Raw genomic sequence first — 13445 nt, 5'->3', positions numbered from 1 at the left:
AGCGCCTGCGTATCCAAACATTCCAGATCCATCCTGCAGATTCCAGATTCCACTGTCAGAAAAGGGATAGTTGGTTCAGGCCCTCCTATACAGGCAGAACCACCCTTCATAATTAAACCCCATAACAAAATCCCACTAACTCAGGGAGAAGGGGTAAAAGCTGTGGCACCCTTTTGGGAGTATCCTGTGACCAGACCGGCTTTTTGCCCACTACTTGCATGCCAGCTGTACTCTTGTGATCCAGTGACCAGACAGGCCCAGCTGTTGTTCTGCTAGGAGAGTCTGCCGCCTTGCTGTGACCGGAGCCTTTTGAGTCCAGAACCCGGTTGACTGTCCCAAATCCCAAACTCAAGTGCGGATTGTGAGTATTTCCCCATCCCATAGCACCACATAGAATACCCCATCTTGATACTTTATCTTTGTCCTACTCTCTAAGTAATCCTATCCATACCGTGGTACCTTGTTTAAGAGTGTTCAAAATCTCTGTGCATCCTGACCTTGATCTAAGCGTAGCACCAGTCTTCTACTCATCTCTGTCTTGCATAGATCCTTAGTCATATTTTGAATGAATTAAGTAATTCCCACATAGAGCTGAACGCGGGGTGAAAAGGTTAAGTTGGAAATTAACCTTGGAGCGTACTGTGTCTTTCTTTAACAATCTAGTCTTGATAATTTACTTTAAGTACAACTCTTCCTTTCCTTTTTGAACCGATTTTCTCTTTTAACTGCTTTATTTTACCAAAACCGAATCTCTTTCCACATTGAAAATCTCATCCAGGTATTCAGCTAGAGTCACTCTTTCACTTGTATACTGTCCCTGTGATGTGTATCTATCACCCAGCCTAAAAACCACATTCTGATTCTGTCTATTTCATCCATAATTTTTTTTTTTACGTTTTGACATTTAAAACTGAAAAAGTGTAAAATGCAACTTTTCAGCATGTGATTTGGCTGCACTGTGGTTGCTTTCTAAACTGTATGCCCTTTGTTGATACCCTGCCTTGTAGTTGCTAGTGATATTACATCCCTGACACTGTGATAAATCATATTTATCTCCTTAATTCAACCACACATTAATTTAATTATTTATCAATTCCGAGTGTCATTTTATGCAATTGCAAAGGGTTAAAATGCCTAATATCCTTGACTTGTTGTTGCTCCTTTCTATCCACTCGATTAATTAGGGTTTGAGGGAACATTGCAGGGGGAAATCTTAACTCAGGTGCTATCTACCCGAATAGAAAAAGTGCTCCTATTCATTTGTGCTTTGGATATGTTCTTGTAGGAGGTCAACCAAGTGTATTTCAGTAGTTTACATTGTAATTATCACCCCATTGGTGATTGCTGCCCAATATTCAAACTGTGTGATTTTCTTTGAATTTAAAATAAACATTGTACCCACCAACCGGCCTGGTTCATGGTCCATTGTGACCCAGGGTATTTGTAAAACGGGGTGTGATACGGGTTGGGTATCGGCTCAATTTGAATTTGTAGAAAATAAAGAAAAAATATTCTAATTTAGTGCTACATCCTAGGCTAAGGGCACAAGTCCTGATCCAGTGTGTGAGGCCCGATTGGAATCCTTTACAGATGTCAACAATAACCAAACATTGGATCTGGCCACTCTTTATAATTGCTGAATTAGTACAAATGCATATCTTTATTGTGTTTGTCCATTTCACTTGTTTATTTTTTCATATTCCCCTACCAGACCTCAAGCGCCATCTCTGGTTACTGCTGTCTCTGTAATATCACATAACGATAGCTCAGTTCTCTTGATAATCAGCCAGAATATGGCATTAGTACCCTGTTCCAAGGGCTGGAATGGGGGATAATGGCCCAGCAGCCCCAGATATAGGCCAGAGTGAAGCGAGTGCCTATAACGAGGGTACTGGGACGTTACCCCTGTTCCAACTCTTGGAACAGGGTGCTAAATCCATTAGCACCATGGGTTGCCAAAGTGGTAACCCGGGGTGCTAAAAAAAAGAGAATGTATTCATTAAACAGGACGCCGCGCGCATCCTGTTCAATGAATACAAATCCTTTGCTAAGATGGCTGGAATGGTTGTGGAAGGCGGACACTCCATACGAAGCCCCGCTTCGATTAACAACGTGGCCTGGAACAGCGATCAGCAGGGAAGCTGCTGCGGCCCGGGTAGGTGGGGCGGGGTGGAGGGTGGGAGAATAGTTTAAAAGAATATATATTTTTTTAAACAGGGTGGTATTTGGGGGGGAGATGGCAGCCCGTGGCAGGGGAGGCAGCCTGCGGGTTCTCTGGACTGTAATACTGGCTGAAATCAGGGATTTCAGCCTGCGATCCTCGGTACCTGATTGGCTGCGCCCTCACCCATGTTTGGTGCAAATGCTATTTAATGCTCTAGTGCTGAGTAAACCATGAACATGCAACAGCCACTCCGTTGGCTCCTGCTCTAATCCTTACTCTCCATGGAACTTAGAATACTGCCACATTTATTTGAAGGTCATATCATTAAGTCCAGCGGCCAAAGTGATAAAGACTGCTCTGACCAGCTGACCTCCACCATGCTATACCCAGGCCCTAGAACTAATCCTATTCACTTCCGTCTGCACCGTTTTAGATATATGCCATATTGCTGAGCTTCACCTGCATATCCCACATGCAGTTAGAGTTAGGGATCATCAGTGCCCAGCTGTGCTCTACACTAAACCAAGTGTTCTGCCAAGAACACAAGTTGACACACCCATAGTGTCCATTGGTTCTGCAAAAATGCATAAACAGCAGAACAAAAACATACCAAGAAGAGGGAACCCATGCTTCCTGGTTAGGTGGGAAAAAGTGCTCTCCCAAAGCACTAGAACCAGATTGAAACAAGTGGAAACAGGCCAGGTGAAGGAATTCAACAGGATCGTAAATAGTTCTGGCCTTCCACTCATCCATGAGCGGGCATTGCATGATGCCCACCTCATCAACTGCTGGACTGTGAGTGTTACAGTGTTTTATGTTGATGTTATTCTTTCTGTAGAATCACATGCCATTAGTTTTTCTTCACAAGTTACTTCATCATATTTGTCGGAAATTATGGTTTCTGCGGGTGTGGCATTTGCTGGATGGCATAGTATATAATGTTAAACCCTTTGATCTGACTACTGCTTCCTATGTCTGCCTTTGCTATTTCTGAGACTTTCAGCACTCACGTAGTGGGGGTCCCCACAGCCTCTGTGGTGCAGAGGCCCCCGCTGCCACAAGTCCTGGGAGGGGGCCCCCTCGGACTTCAAAAGAAATAGTTGCTTTTTTAAGTCACTCTGCCTTCATAAAGAAATTATTTCTATTATAGAAGCGTTCTTGGCAGCAGCAGGGAGCTGAAGGCCTTGTTCCCTGGACTAACGGATTCAAAAAGGTAAGAACATGTATTTTGTTTAAATGTGTGTGAGTGCTTGTAAGTGTGTGTGTATATGTATATAATGTAATGTGTGTGAATGCATGATGTATGGGTGGCTGCCTGCGTGTGTGTGTGTGTGTGAGTGTATGGTGAAAGGGTCCACATGTAAATGCATGGGTGGCTGGGTGTGTGTGAGTGTATGGTGAATGGTGTGTGTGCTTGTGTTTAATGCCTGAATTACTTATTGGTAATCTTCATTACTCCTAGCCCTACTCCTAGCTCCTACACAAGTACTGGGATGAGGTAGAGGGACATGGGATAATGCATGGCTTAGTTACCTGTAATCTCCATTACTCCTAGTCTCACTCTTCCTTGTCCTAGTACTTACCTATGAGGCAAGGTGCCTCATACGCAAGCACTGAGTCAAGGAAGAAGGACGTGGAGGTACTTCTGGGCGTGGGAGTCTAGGTCAGCCCAGAGTGTGGCATGATTGGTTGCCGAGTTGGGGGGGGGGCTCAGCATGGGTTGCAGGGGGGGCCCAAATTCTGTGCCATGCCACTGATTTCAGTTTTCAGAAGAGCCTTCTACAGACTTTATAGTTCAGCCAGAGCAGTGATAGGTGGGGTTTTGGGCTACCCCCACTTTCTGTAAAGACAGAAAAGAACTGATATCTCATATAGGCATTATTTTTTCAAGGCCACATTATTTTCCCAATGTCCACCTAGAACTTCCACTAAAGGGTGGCATATTTGGTGGGCAGAGTAATGCATTAGTGCAGTTCTGGTTGCATACAATTAATGTACTTGAATACTGGGACCAAGCAGAGTGTATTCATGAGCTCGCCGATTTCTAAATCCCACAGCTTTTAAACAAACATATTTGGAAATATGGGGGTCACAATGCATTTTAATCCTATCTTTTCCAAAGCTATTGACGCTTCTCTCTTCCATTCCCCAATTCTACTCAGAAGGGCATCACTCACTCACGAATGATGTGCCTCAACGCGTCCTGGGCAGTTCACGTGACGTATGATTTCTCTGCAGTCTCGTCAGCGGGAGTCAACAAGGGATAACTAGAATTAGTGACGTTGTCTTTACACTTTAGGCAAGGGGTCTGCATCTTCTGGCTCTCCAAATGTTTCGGAAAACAACTCCCATTAGCCATAGCCAGCATAGTCACTTGTGAGGGATCATGGCAGTCGTAGTCTAAAATATCTGGAGAGCCGCAGGTTGCAGACACCTGCTTTAAGCCATGAGTAGCACCTCTCCCGGTAGGTCACGTACTGAATCTGGTTTGTTAGCCATATTTTCAACTTTTGGTTTGAAACAAAATGATTGGTTTTGGATAAACCATTTAGCATTTCCTTCTAAAATGTATGAACAAATACGGATTTTCAGGCAATTGTGATGTTGTAACTGATGGTCTAATTTTTTCAAAATCAATGGGGTAGCCGAATTGACATCATGCAATCTCTCCCCCCTCCCGACCCCCACGCCTGGCCTCCACAGAGAAGAGCACAGCAAGTGGCATCTGCTATGTTTTAGCCATTGAGAGCAGCCCTGTGCGACAGAATGTGCTGTGAAGATTAAGCTGCATCATCTTTGCATGCAACGCGTAAAGCAACGATGAATTCGGCTAAATCTCAGGCTCCGTAAAGCAGCACACAAGGACTGCAACCAGCAATATATGCATAGTGATCTCCAGCCCTAGCAAGGCCCAAATGAAACCTATATAGAAACACCTACATCACTGAACTGTTCACCCAATGTCTGCTTTTCCACTTACATTGCATTATCAAGATATTAAATTAGCACTGTATACATGGGTTCCTTGACAACCAGGTACATGCCAGTTACTTAGTTCAATGAAGACCGCAAACATATCCATATAAAATGGAAATGTATGTGAAATAAACCACAATCTTCTTCACACACAGTGATATTGAGCATAGACAACATTTTTCGCCAGAGACAATTCTATAGCCCAGTTCCGATTAATATTGAAACTTCCCTGCTTCATTCACTGAAATTGTATACAGTTCAGTACTTATTAAACACATACTTGACACAACCAGAGCAATTGATGCCTGGAGTAGCCTTGGCCTGACCGAATACAGGCACTGATCTTTAACTCAGGTGGAATCATCCACCCCTAGACAAGAGTCAGACCCCAGATTCATTGTGTATTTGGGTAGCATAGGCCAAGCTTTCAGAATGATTACTGGAGGAATGAGTGGCAACTCAATTGCAACACAAATAAAACCATATTGAAATAAAACACCTGATAGACTGTTTTAGGTGTGATTAAGACAAGAATTGCTATTGTGCAAAAAAACTCTTGGTAAAGTGGGTGTCTGTTTGAGGAACCAAAAATATTCAAAAGAGAAAACTGTCTAAAAACCGTACAATTGACTTTTTAAGATAAAAGTCTAACTTTTCAATGATGGGGAAAGAAACTGGGGATCTGTGCACAACCTCCACAAGGATATGTTCTGGAATGATTGGTAAAGATAATTCTAAACAGCTGTGGTGTTCTCACTGTAAATCGCATACTCTGGTTTGTAAATGGAGCAGTTAAGCAAAACTTGACAATTCAGCGGCAGGATGTCAGTCATTTTGAAGTCCTGTGACAACATCACTGATTTTACTCTTACGCTACATAGTTGATGATTAAGACATCTAGTACTCTGTTGTCACAATCACACATGGTGGGCATTTATTAGAACAACTCGTGAACCTTAGTCATAGGCCTGCCCTTGTTAGGCTCTATATTAGTGTGTATTAAGTGTATTGTCCAGGACCATTCAACCATTGATAGACACATGTTTCAGAATGTTTTTTAACAAGAAATGTGAAGCCCAAAAGAAAAATAAACCTGAATTAAACACAAAGAAGGGAGTACCAAATCTAGCTTTAGTGCGCAAAGAGAATGCCTACATGTGTCTCGCCCATATGGGTTCTTTCAAGACATACCTTACATTAATGTTGATTTTATAATTAGGAAAGCAGAAAAGTCTATTGTGAGGGATCATTGGAGTGGGAGTTCAAAACATTTGGAAAGCCTCAGGTTGCCAAACTGTGGCCTATTAGGATGGATGATGGTGAACCAGTGAGATTGGTAAAGTCATGTTTTCTATTAGTACCCAGCGAGGGGCAGTCAGAATGTAATAAACATTCTGATTGGCCCTCGCCGGGGCTTTACCTGACCGGTATGCCCTCGGCCGGGATTCCTTTCCTTTGTTCCCAGCGCGGCCAGCCAATGAGGATGTTCGAAATGGGGCAGCCTCTACAAGACTGGAGGCTGCCATCCTCCCCCACCAGGGATTCAGGTAAGTTTTTTCCTTCTTCCTCCCTCCTCCCTGGCAAGCAATCCCCTCCCCACCCTCCCAACCCACTTATCTTCTTATTTCTCCTTTTTCGGGAGCGAACGCACTGGAACACTTTTGTCCCCAGTGCATCTGCTACCGATGGCTGCCATGGAAAGGAAAAACAGACTCCGTTTTCCCTTCCCTGCCGGGCATTTTTATTTAAATAGTTTTTTTTTTGTTTCTGTTCCGAAACGCTGTAGTGTTTCGGAACAGAACAAATTCTATTAGTACCTCATTCTTGCAGGCTGGGGTTCTAATAGCAATAAGCCCCGAGCTGTGGGGGCATTACCGAGTCAGGTAATGCCCCCAGGCCTTGGTTAACTATGGGCCCCGGGGCATTACTTGACTCAGAAATGCCCCGTGCCTCTGGGCTTATTGCTTAAGTATAGGTCCTTGATAGCTGTCCTCCAAAGAGCCTACTGAGAACTGTTGGCTCAAGTGCATGTGTACATCCTGCGCAGAGTGTACTGCGACACATCTTCCAGGCTGTGGCCTATATGTTTCTTGAGGAGATGGAAGCTTATGGGATAGTTTTTGTTTGCGATGCCACTATTTTCCTAGTGATTTTTGTATTAGTAGTGAAACAATTTACATCATGTGTTGATAAGGCATAGCCTCCCCATATCGTACCATTTCTGATCACAGAATATTAGAAGCATGAGGAAGTAAGGCATGCATGCATATTCTAATCAAAGAGAAAGCGAATGCTTGTATACTATTCGCTATTATAAAATCCTCCATTGTGCATCTCGTTATATTTCCCGATGAAATGAGCAGATTACGACAAATTTCGGTCAATTACTCCCATTGTCATTCCAAAGAATTCTATTGCCTAACGTCACAGAATGATATCAACTACACAACATTTTGTTTTGGTATCAGGAGAACCTTTTAAAATAGCCAAGATCTCCTCTTACCTTCTGTGCGAGTTCCTGTTGCTGTTAACATGACCTCGCCCCGTGCAGCCCGGCGTAGGACACTTAAGAACATTTTCGTGCATGGCAAGAACTTGAAGAAGAACAAGAAAACAAAACAGAGAAGTGTAAAACCAGAAATCAATAGTCCCCAGTCTAGCAAATAATCAGTGCATTATGTTTGATTAGCCGATAATTGATTTAATACACAGGCGGGCGAGCACCATGGAGAGAAATTGACAGCCTTCGCAATGATTGGCTATGACATTGGTTTGGTCGCTTTGCCGTGTGGTGGATTCACCGTTGACGGTTTCACTCAAGCTCTACCAGCATGCGTTAACTTTATCTCGAATATTATATGCAAGGGGAATCGTACAATGTGACGCAGACATTCCAGGGAGCGCCTGCGTGTGAAGAATATCACATTAACTAAACAAATATATCACAATATGCAAAGGTAGACCTAAAATAAAATGATCCATTTGAGCGTCTCACGACTGCACGTTTGTATACACAATAACTGTGTGCTTGTACTGAACCTGTTTTATTTCAAATGTGCTATCTTTGTCTTTTATATCTAATTGTTGTGATTTTGTCCTGTTTCATGACTGAAAGCACTTGATAAAGAACACTTTACCGCTGCTAAGCCCTGCCCGTTGCATATAGTACAGGAGGTCTGGCCTTCTATGCCAGCAGGCATGTGCCGCTGTGTGCGTGGCCTTCCAGGACAGGCTGAACTTACTGACGGGTGTGACGCACCTGCAAAGGTGCAGTCAGCGCAGCGGCCTATTTGTATTTGTCAAATTTAAATGTATGCACTTGGAAGAAGCATTTCTTGCACATCCTGACAAGGGGCAAAAGAACGATCGAAAAAGCTCAATGTCTCATTAAATGTTTCGCCTGACAGTCATCACCCATCACACCACAGGCACCACAGTGAAACGAAAGCAGACCAGCCCATCACACTCCGGTGATCCTCGGCGTCACAGCTGCTCCTTTAACAAACAGGTTGCACACAGACAGCGCCTCGACAAACAGAAGGTGAGCTGACCCCTTCAGTATCTATAGCAGTGTGCGTGCAAGCTGTTCAAAGCTACGCACTTCTTGATTTCCCAAAGGCTTTCAAAGAGGTTTACGTCACCTTCAGACCATCGATGAATAAAGAAAGAGAAGACGGAACAGCGAGGAGGGAGAACGACGGCATTTCCGCAGAAAGGAACGTGACTATTGCTGCTTATTCCCTGTGCTGTCATCAGAGATATTTCACAGGGATCTAAAAGCTTTTTCCACTTTTCCGACTAATCCAGGCTTGCATTTAAAAATGAAGTCATTATCCTGCGTCAATGACTATGTAGGCGTTGGCGCAGGAAGTGGCGTGATGTTATAATTCAGCCACTACTGCTTCTGTGGAGTACCTGGAAGTATGGGACCGCATTTATGAGGGGAAAGTCAGAGGGAAGCCGATATCTCCAATGGTCAGGAAAGTGGAAAAGAATAGTACAGAGACAGAACGGTTTATTTTCAATACTGTCAATATATATTTCTAAATGTATTGCTCTCCCTCCCCATTTGCATGAACAATACCCTTATTTTCTGAAGTTGCCTTAACTACATCACATTGCTTTTAGGATATGTTCTGGAATAACAAATGACAAACACAACAGAAAGGTGTTTGGTGAGGTCCCGGCCCCCACTGCATCTACACGGGGGTCGAAGTTGCCATCAGGAGGTGTAGGTCTGTGTATTCCTAGTATGCCGTGAACACAGAGATGATTGTCTCGTTGTGAGACAGCAGATAGTTATGGGGTGCTGATATCTCTACTGAAAGAGCATCTTTCTTGAGCTAGTGAAAAGCACCTCCAAAACAGGACTGCATGCTCTAGCCCCACTGTGTCGGGCCAATGGGCCCATGCTACCTTGCAGCCATGACTCGGGAGGATAGCTCAGGGGCAAGGTGCTTGCTTTGGAAGCAAGACGACACAGAGCAACACAAGTTTGATCCCAGTCCGCGCGTTGAAACCTCGGGGTATTAAGCGTGTTATAGATAACCTACCATATCATATCATGCTGCACCAGGCCCACTAGTTAGGTATAAGGGAAATACAATGTGCCTGGTCAGGTTTTAGAGCCACAGAGGAAGACGATCATAAGAGTTTCAAAGGGCCTTGTGCCAATGCGTCGTGTCATGGTATATGAAACACAAGAAGAACTCTGTGCTCTCACACTGTTGTGAATTTAGCCAACTGGAGGCATTATCCAAGAAAAAACGTAAGAGTCATGATGCCGACTTAGACCCCACACCGCACTACACGGAACAATGGGCCTCATTATGATACTGGCGGTGGCTGCCGCCGGTATCATTTTTTTTTTCAGACGCAATGGGGAATTACCGGGTCATTACAGCCTTGCTTGTGAACCCGGTAATTGCCCATTCCTGGGCGCCGGATAAAAATGCTCCCCATTCCCATTTAGCCCAGTAGGGCTCAATGGGAATGGGGAGGTCGGATGCACCGGCACCATACTACATGCTCTGCTCGCGGGTGGCGGTACGGCCACCAGGTCAGACCTGGCGGGAGGGAAGGCACCCGTGAGCAGAACTCGTAGTTTGCCAGTCCGGTAACAACGGTAGCAGTAGCTTACCGGTACCGTTGTTACCGGACCGGCAAACTTATAATGAGGGCCAATGTGTTTTCTTCCACATTTTTCACTGAGGGTTCTGAATTGAAAAGCATGAATTCTGCTTCGGACCTCTTTGAGGCTAGCAGATTCTTTGAAAGAGCATGCTACAAAGAAGAAGCTAACATCCAACGACTTGAAGGTCCTGTATTCCTGATTTGGACTTCAATGATGCCTTCTCATCACATCACTGCAAGCACCTGTTGGGATGATCAGTGGCTTTGGCAGACACTGGCTGCAAAGATTAAACTGAGCACTGAAATAAGGTGCCTCACCCAAAGAACTGGCCATCAGCATCCTTGTGTTGGGTGCGTACCAGAAGAGGGAATCAGAACCAGGCGTGATGGGAGGGAATTCAATGGTGGGCGGTGGAAGAGACAGGGTTAGTGATAGTTGGGTAAAAAGTGAATAAACACAGGCTTCACCCGAGCTCTGTGTCCATGCCATCATGTGAGAGAGAGGCGCAGTGTGGGGATTAAGGTAATCAGCAGAGGTCCCGCTGATAGGCTGGTTACTCTGACGATGAAGCAGACGGGCCCAAAGGCGCTGTGGCGAGGCTGCTGAAAAGGGGTGCGCCTTATGAGCACAATGCCAGAGAGGCGTCTCCGTGCTGCGCTGCCTCTGATCATCGATGGCACAGCAGTCGAAGTGGCGGTGAACTGAAAGACAAGGGCAGCCTGTGTGCTACGGGAAAAGTGGTTTAAAAAAAGGAAAGTGCAGCCCACGTGAGCCGCAGTGACAATGGATATGCACAGCAACATCATGGTAGGTCGAAAAGCAGAGGCTGAGAGCCCATGTGCGCCCAGTAAAGGAGGAACATGCAAACAAGGCTGGTATCAAGCCTGCGTGACACCGTATATCAAGCCTGTGCGTGAAACTGTTCAGGGTCTAGGAGCAGCTGTAGAGGGAGGAGACTATGGCAAGACAACACAGTCAAGGCACATCATATCTGACGAGGACATACCAGCCACAGTGGCAGCGACACCACCCAAACCATTCCCATTCTAGGCAAGACTTCAGGATTCATTGTTACTATAACTCCCAGGAGCATTCAATCTGACTGACACTAGCAGCATGGGGGCCATTGACGTGCTTGATCTGCTCGATGACATAGACAAACATGTCTCCTCACCCTGGCAGTAGGATCGGTGACACAACATATTCAGAGGCCTCAGAACAACCCTAATTGAATAGTGTATGCCTCACCCCAATGTTGACTATGAAAGACACATATTTCGCTCCACGACACAAAACAAGGGTGAAACACTGAATGCATTTGTGATGTGCTTAATAGCGCAACTGAAACACAGCACGTTTTACAATTACTACAACAAAGAGGTCTTGAGGTCTCAAATTATTGCTGCGTGTGAATCCACAAACTTTAGGAAGAGGGTACTACTACAAAAATAAAATGGTAATTCGAAGATATCCTTATGCAGCTCGCTCAAAAATTGAGGTACAACACATTCATATTTTGAAAATACACCTGTCAATCCCAGCCACCGTAAATGAAATCTCGGCTTCTGCACTTCCATAAGTCCAGACGTAACAATTCTGTTTCAGGCGTGGGTATGAGTTCCCACACAAAGCGTTGTGTCCAGCCATCGACCAACTGTGCTCAGCCAGAGGAGGGGAAAACCACAATAATGCATTGTGTAGAACGTCTCAGAACACAAAGAAATGGATAATGGCAGGACCATGACCACGAGGCTAAGGGGGAGATCAGTGGCGTCATCAATTTCCCACTTTCCAGTTTCTCAATTTGAGGAGAAAGCCCCAGGACACCACACGGAGAGCCAGATAAGGGAAGAGAGGACCCAGGAAGATCAAAGACCACTGGAAATGTCAAACTCCTGATCATCGCTTACACTACAACCATGGAAGGTGAGGTGACAGGTGCAATACCTAATTGAGCAATCTCCATTAGAAAGTGGATTGAGTTCTTCCTCAGAAGTCCAGAGACCTAAGGTCTACCTATATGCTTTAGGAAATCAACAAGCAATAGAGCACAGTCAACAACTTTATCATAAGTTCTCTCTTTTATTTTATAGAACAAAAACAGCATTTTCAACCATTTAGGTTCAAAACATTGTTCCAGAATTACACCCCTTTGTGTCACACTATTATCAGGTACAAAATCAGAATGATCAGAGGCTATTTGTAATTTCAGTATCAAATACTGCTTGTATGGGCATCATATAGCATTAGGTCTCGCACTTGGGCGAGCCAATAGTCTGCAGTCCAACTCTATGTCATGGCAGCACGTTATATCTTTCATCCAGTTAAGACATGTAGGTGGAGGTCCTCTTCCCCAAGCCATTGCTGCTCGCCGCTTTGCTAGCACCAGTAGTAACTCGGCTAGGCATTGTACATGCCCTGAAATATTCTTTGTATTCCCCAGTAGTGCCACTAATGGGGAGGTTTTTACCCGCTCCAGCGATCTCTCCAAACGTACGAAACACCTCACTCCAAAAACCCATGATTGGCGGGTAATGCCATGCCAAATGCATAAAGGTGGCTGGTGAATGTGCACACCTCAAATACTCTTCAGAACTATTTGGAAACTGTGCTGCTGGAAATGTAGTGAAGGGACAGGGCCTCCCTGTCCTTGTCCTGTACTCCCTTATCCTGTGTGTTCAGTGCTATCTTTTGCACAGGAGTTCAGTTGGGACCCCTGGCAGTGCAGATCTTCCTCTTTTTGTTTCTGGTGAACAGAGAACCTTGGGATACCCTGATGGCACTGATGGGTGGGGGTACAACCATGTAGCCCTAGTGTATGTTTTTGGGCACCCGTGTGCTGCCCACAGAGCAGGGTATGGGCTGGTGGCCACTTCATGCTTATGTGAAAGGAGCTGTGGGTATCCTCCATTTTGGGAGACCCAGGCCCTGCCATAGGAATCAGTGGATTCCAGATAGAAGGCAAGATGGCCCCTGGGGCCTCTTGGTTTCTCTAGCCTGTTACCTTGTTTTCCCAAAGTTGTGGGAAGCCCTGACTCTGTACCTTTCCATGACTGGCTATTGGGAGGAAAAAACATATATGGTATTATGGGAAAGTCCAGGCTAGACTGGCTGAAGCCTTCCCAAGTGACTGTACTTTGTGGGTACACACTTTGGGTGGTACCTGTGTGA

General features: G+C 45.0%; 1 protein-coding gene across 17 annotated transcripts in view; it reads right to left on the bottom strand.

Moving 5' to 3' along the window:
* The window catches only part of MYT1L (myelin transcription factor 1 like), a 1655431-nt gene that overhangs the window by 405586 nt on the left and 1236400 nt on the right, over positions 1–13445 (bottom strand). For all 17 annotated transcript variants that reach the window (XR_011260403.1, XM_069606035.1, XM_069606050.1 and 14 more), the window contains one exon: positions 7644–7734. Coding sequence is in view for 16 of the 17 variants with exons in the window: in XM_069606035.1 (XP_069462136.1) it covers positions 7644–7734 (91 nt within the window). In the remaining variant the exon portion in view is untranslated. The remainder of the gene's footprint in view (positions 1–7643; positions 7735–13445) is intronic.

The sequence above is a fragment of the Ambystoma mexicanum genome, chromosome 4p, assembly GCF_040938575.1.
Source record: "Ambystoma mexicanum isolate Mex_15411 chromosome 4p, UKY_AmexF1_1, whole genome shotgun sequence".
NCBI classification, from domain to species: domain Eukaryota; kingdom Metazoa; phylum Chordata; class Amphibia; order Caudata; family Ambystomatidae; genus Ambystoma; species Ambystoma mexicanum.
Note: the sequence above shows the minus strand (reverse complement) of the source record. Positions and strands in the feature narration are given on the sequence as shown.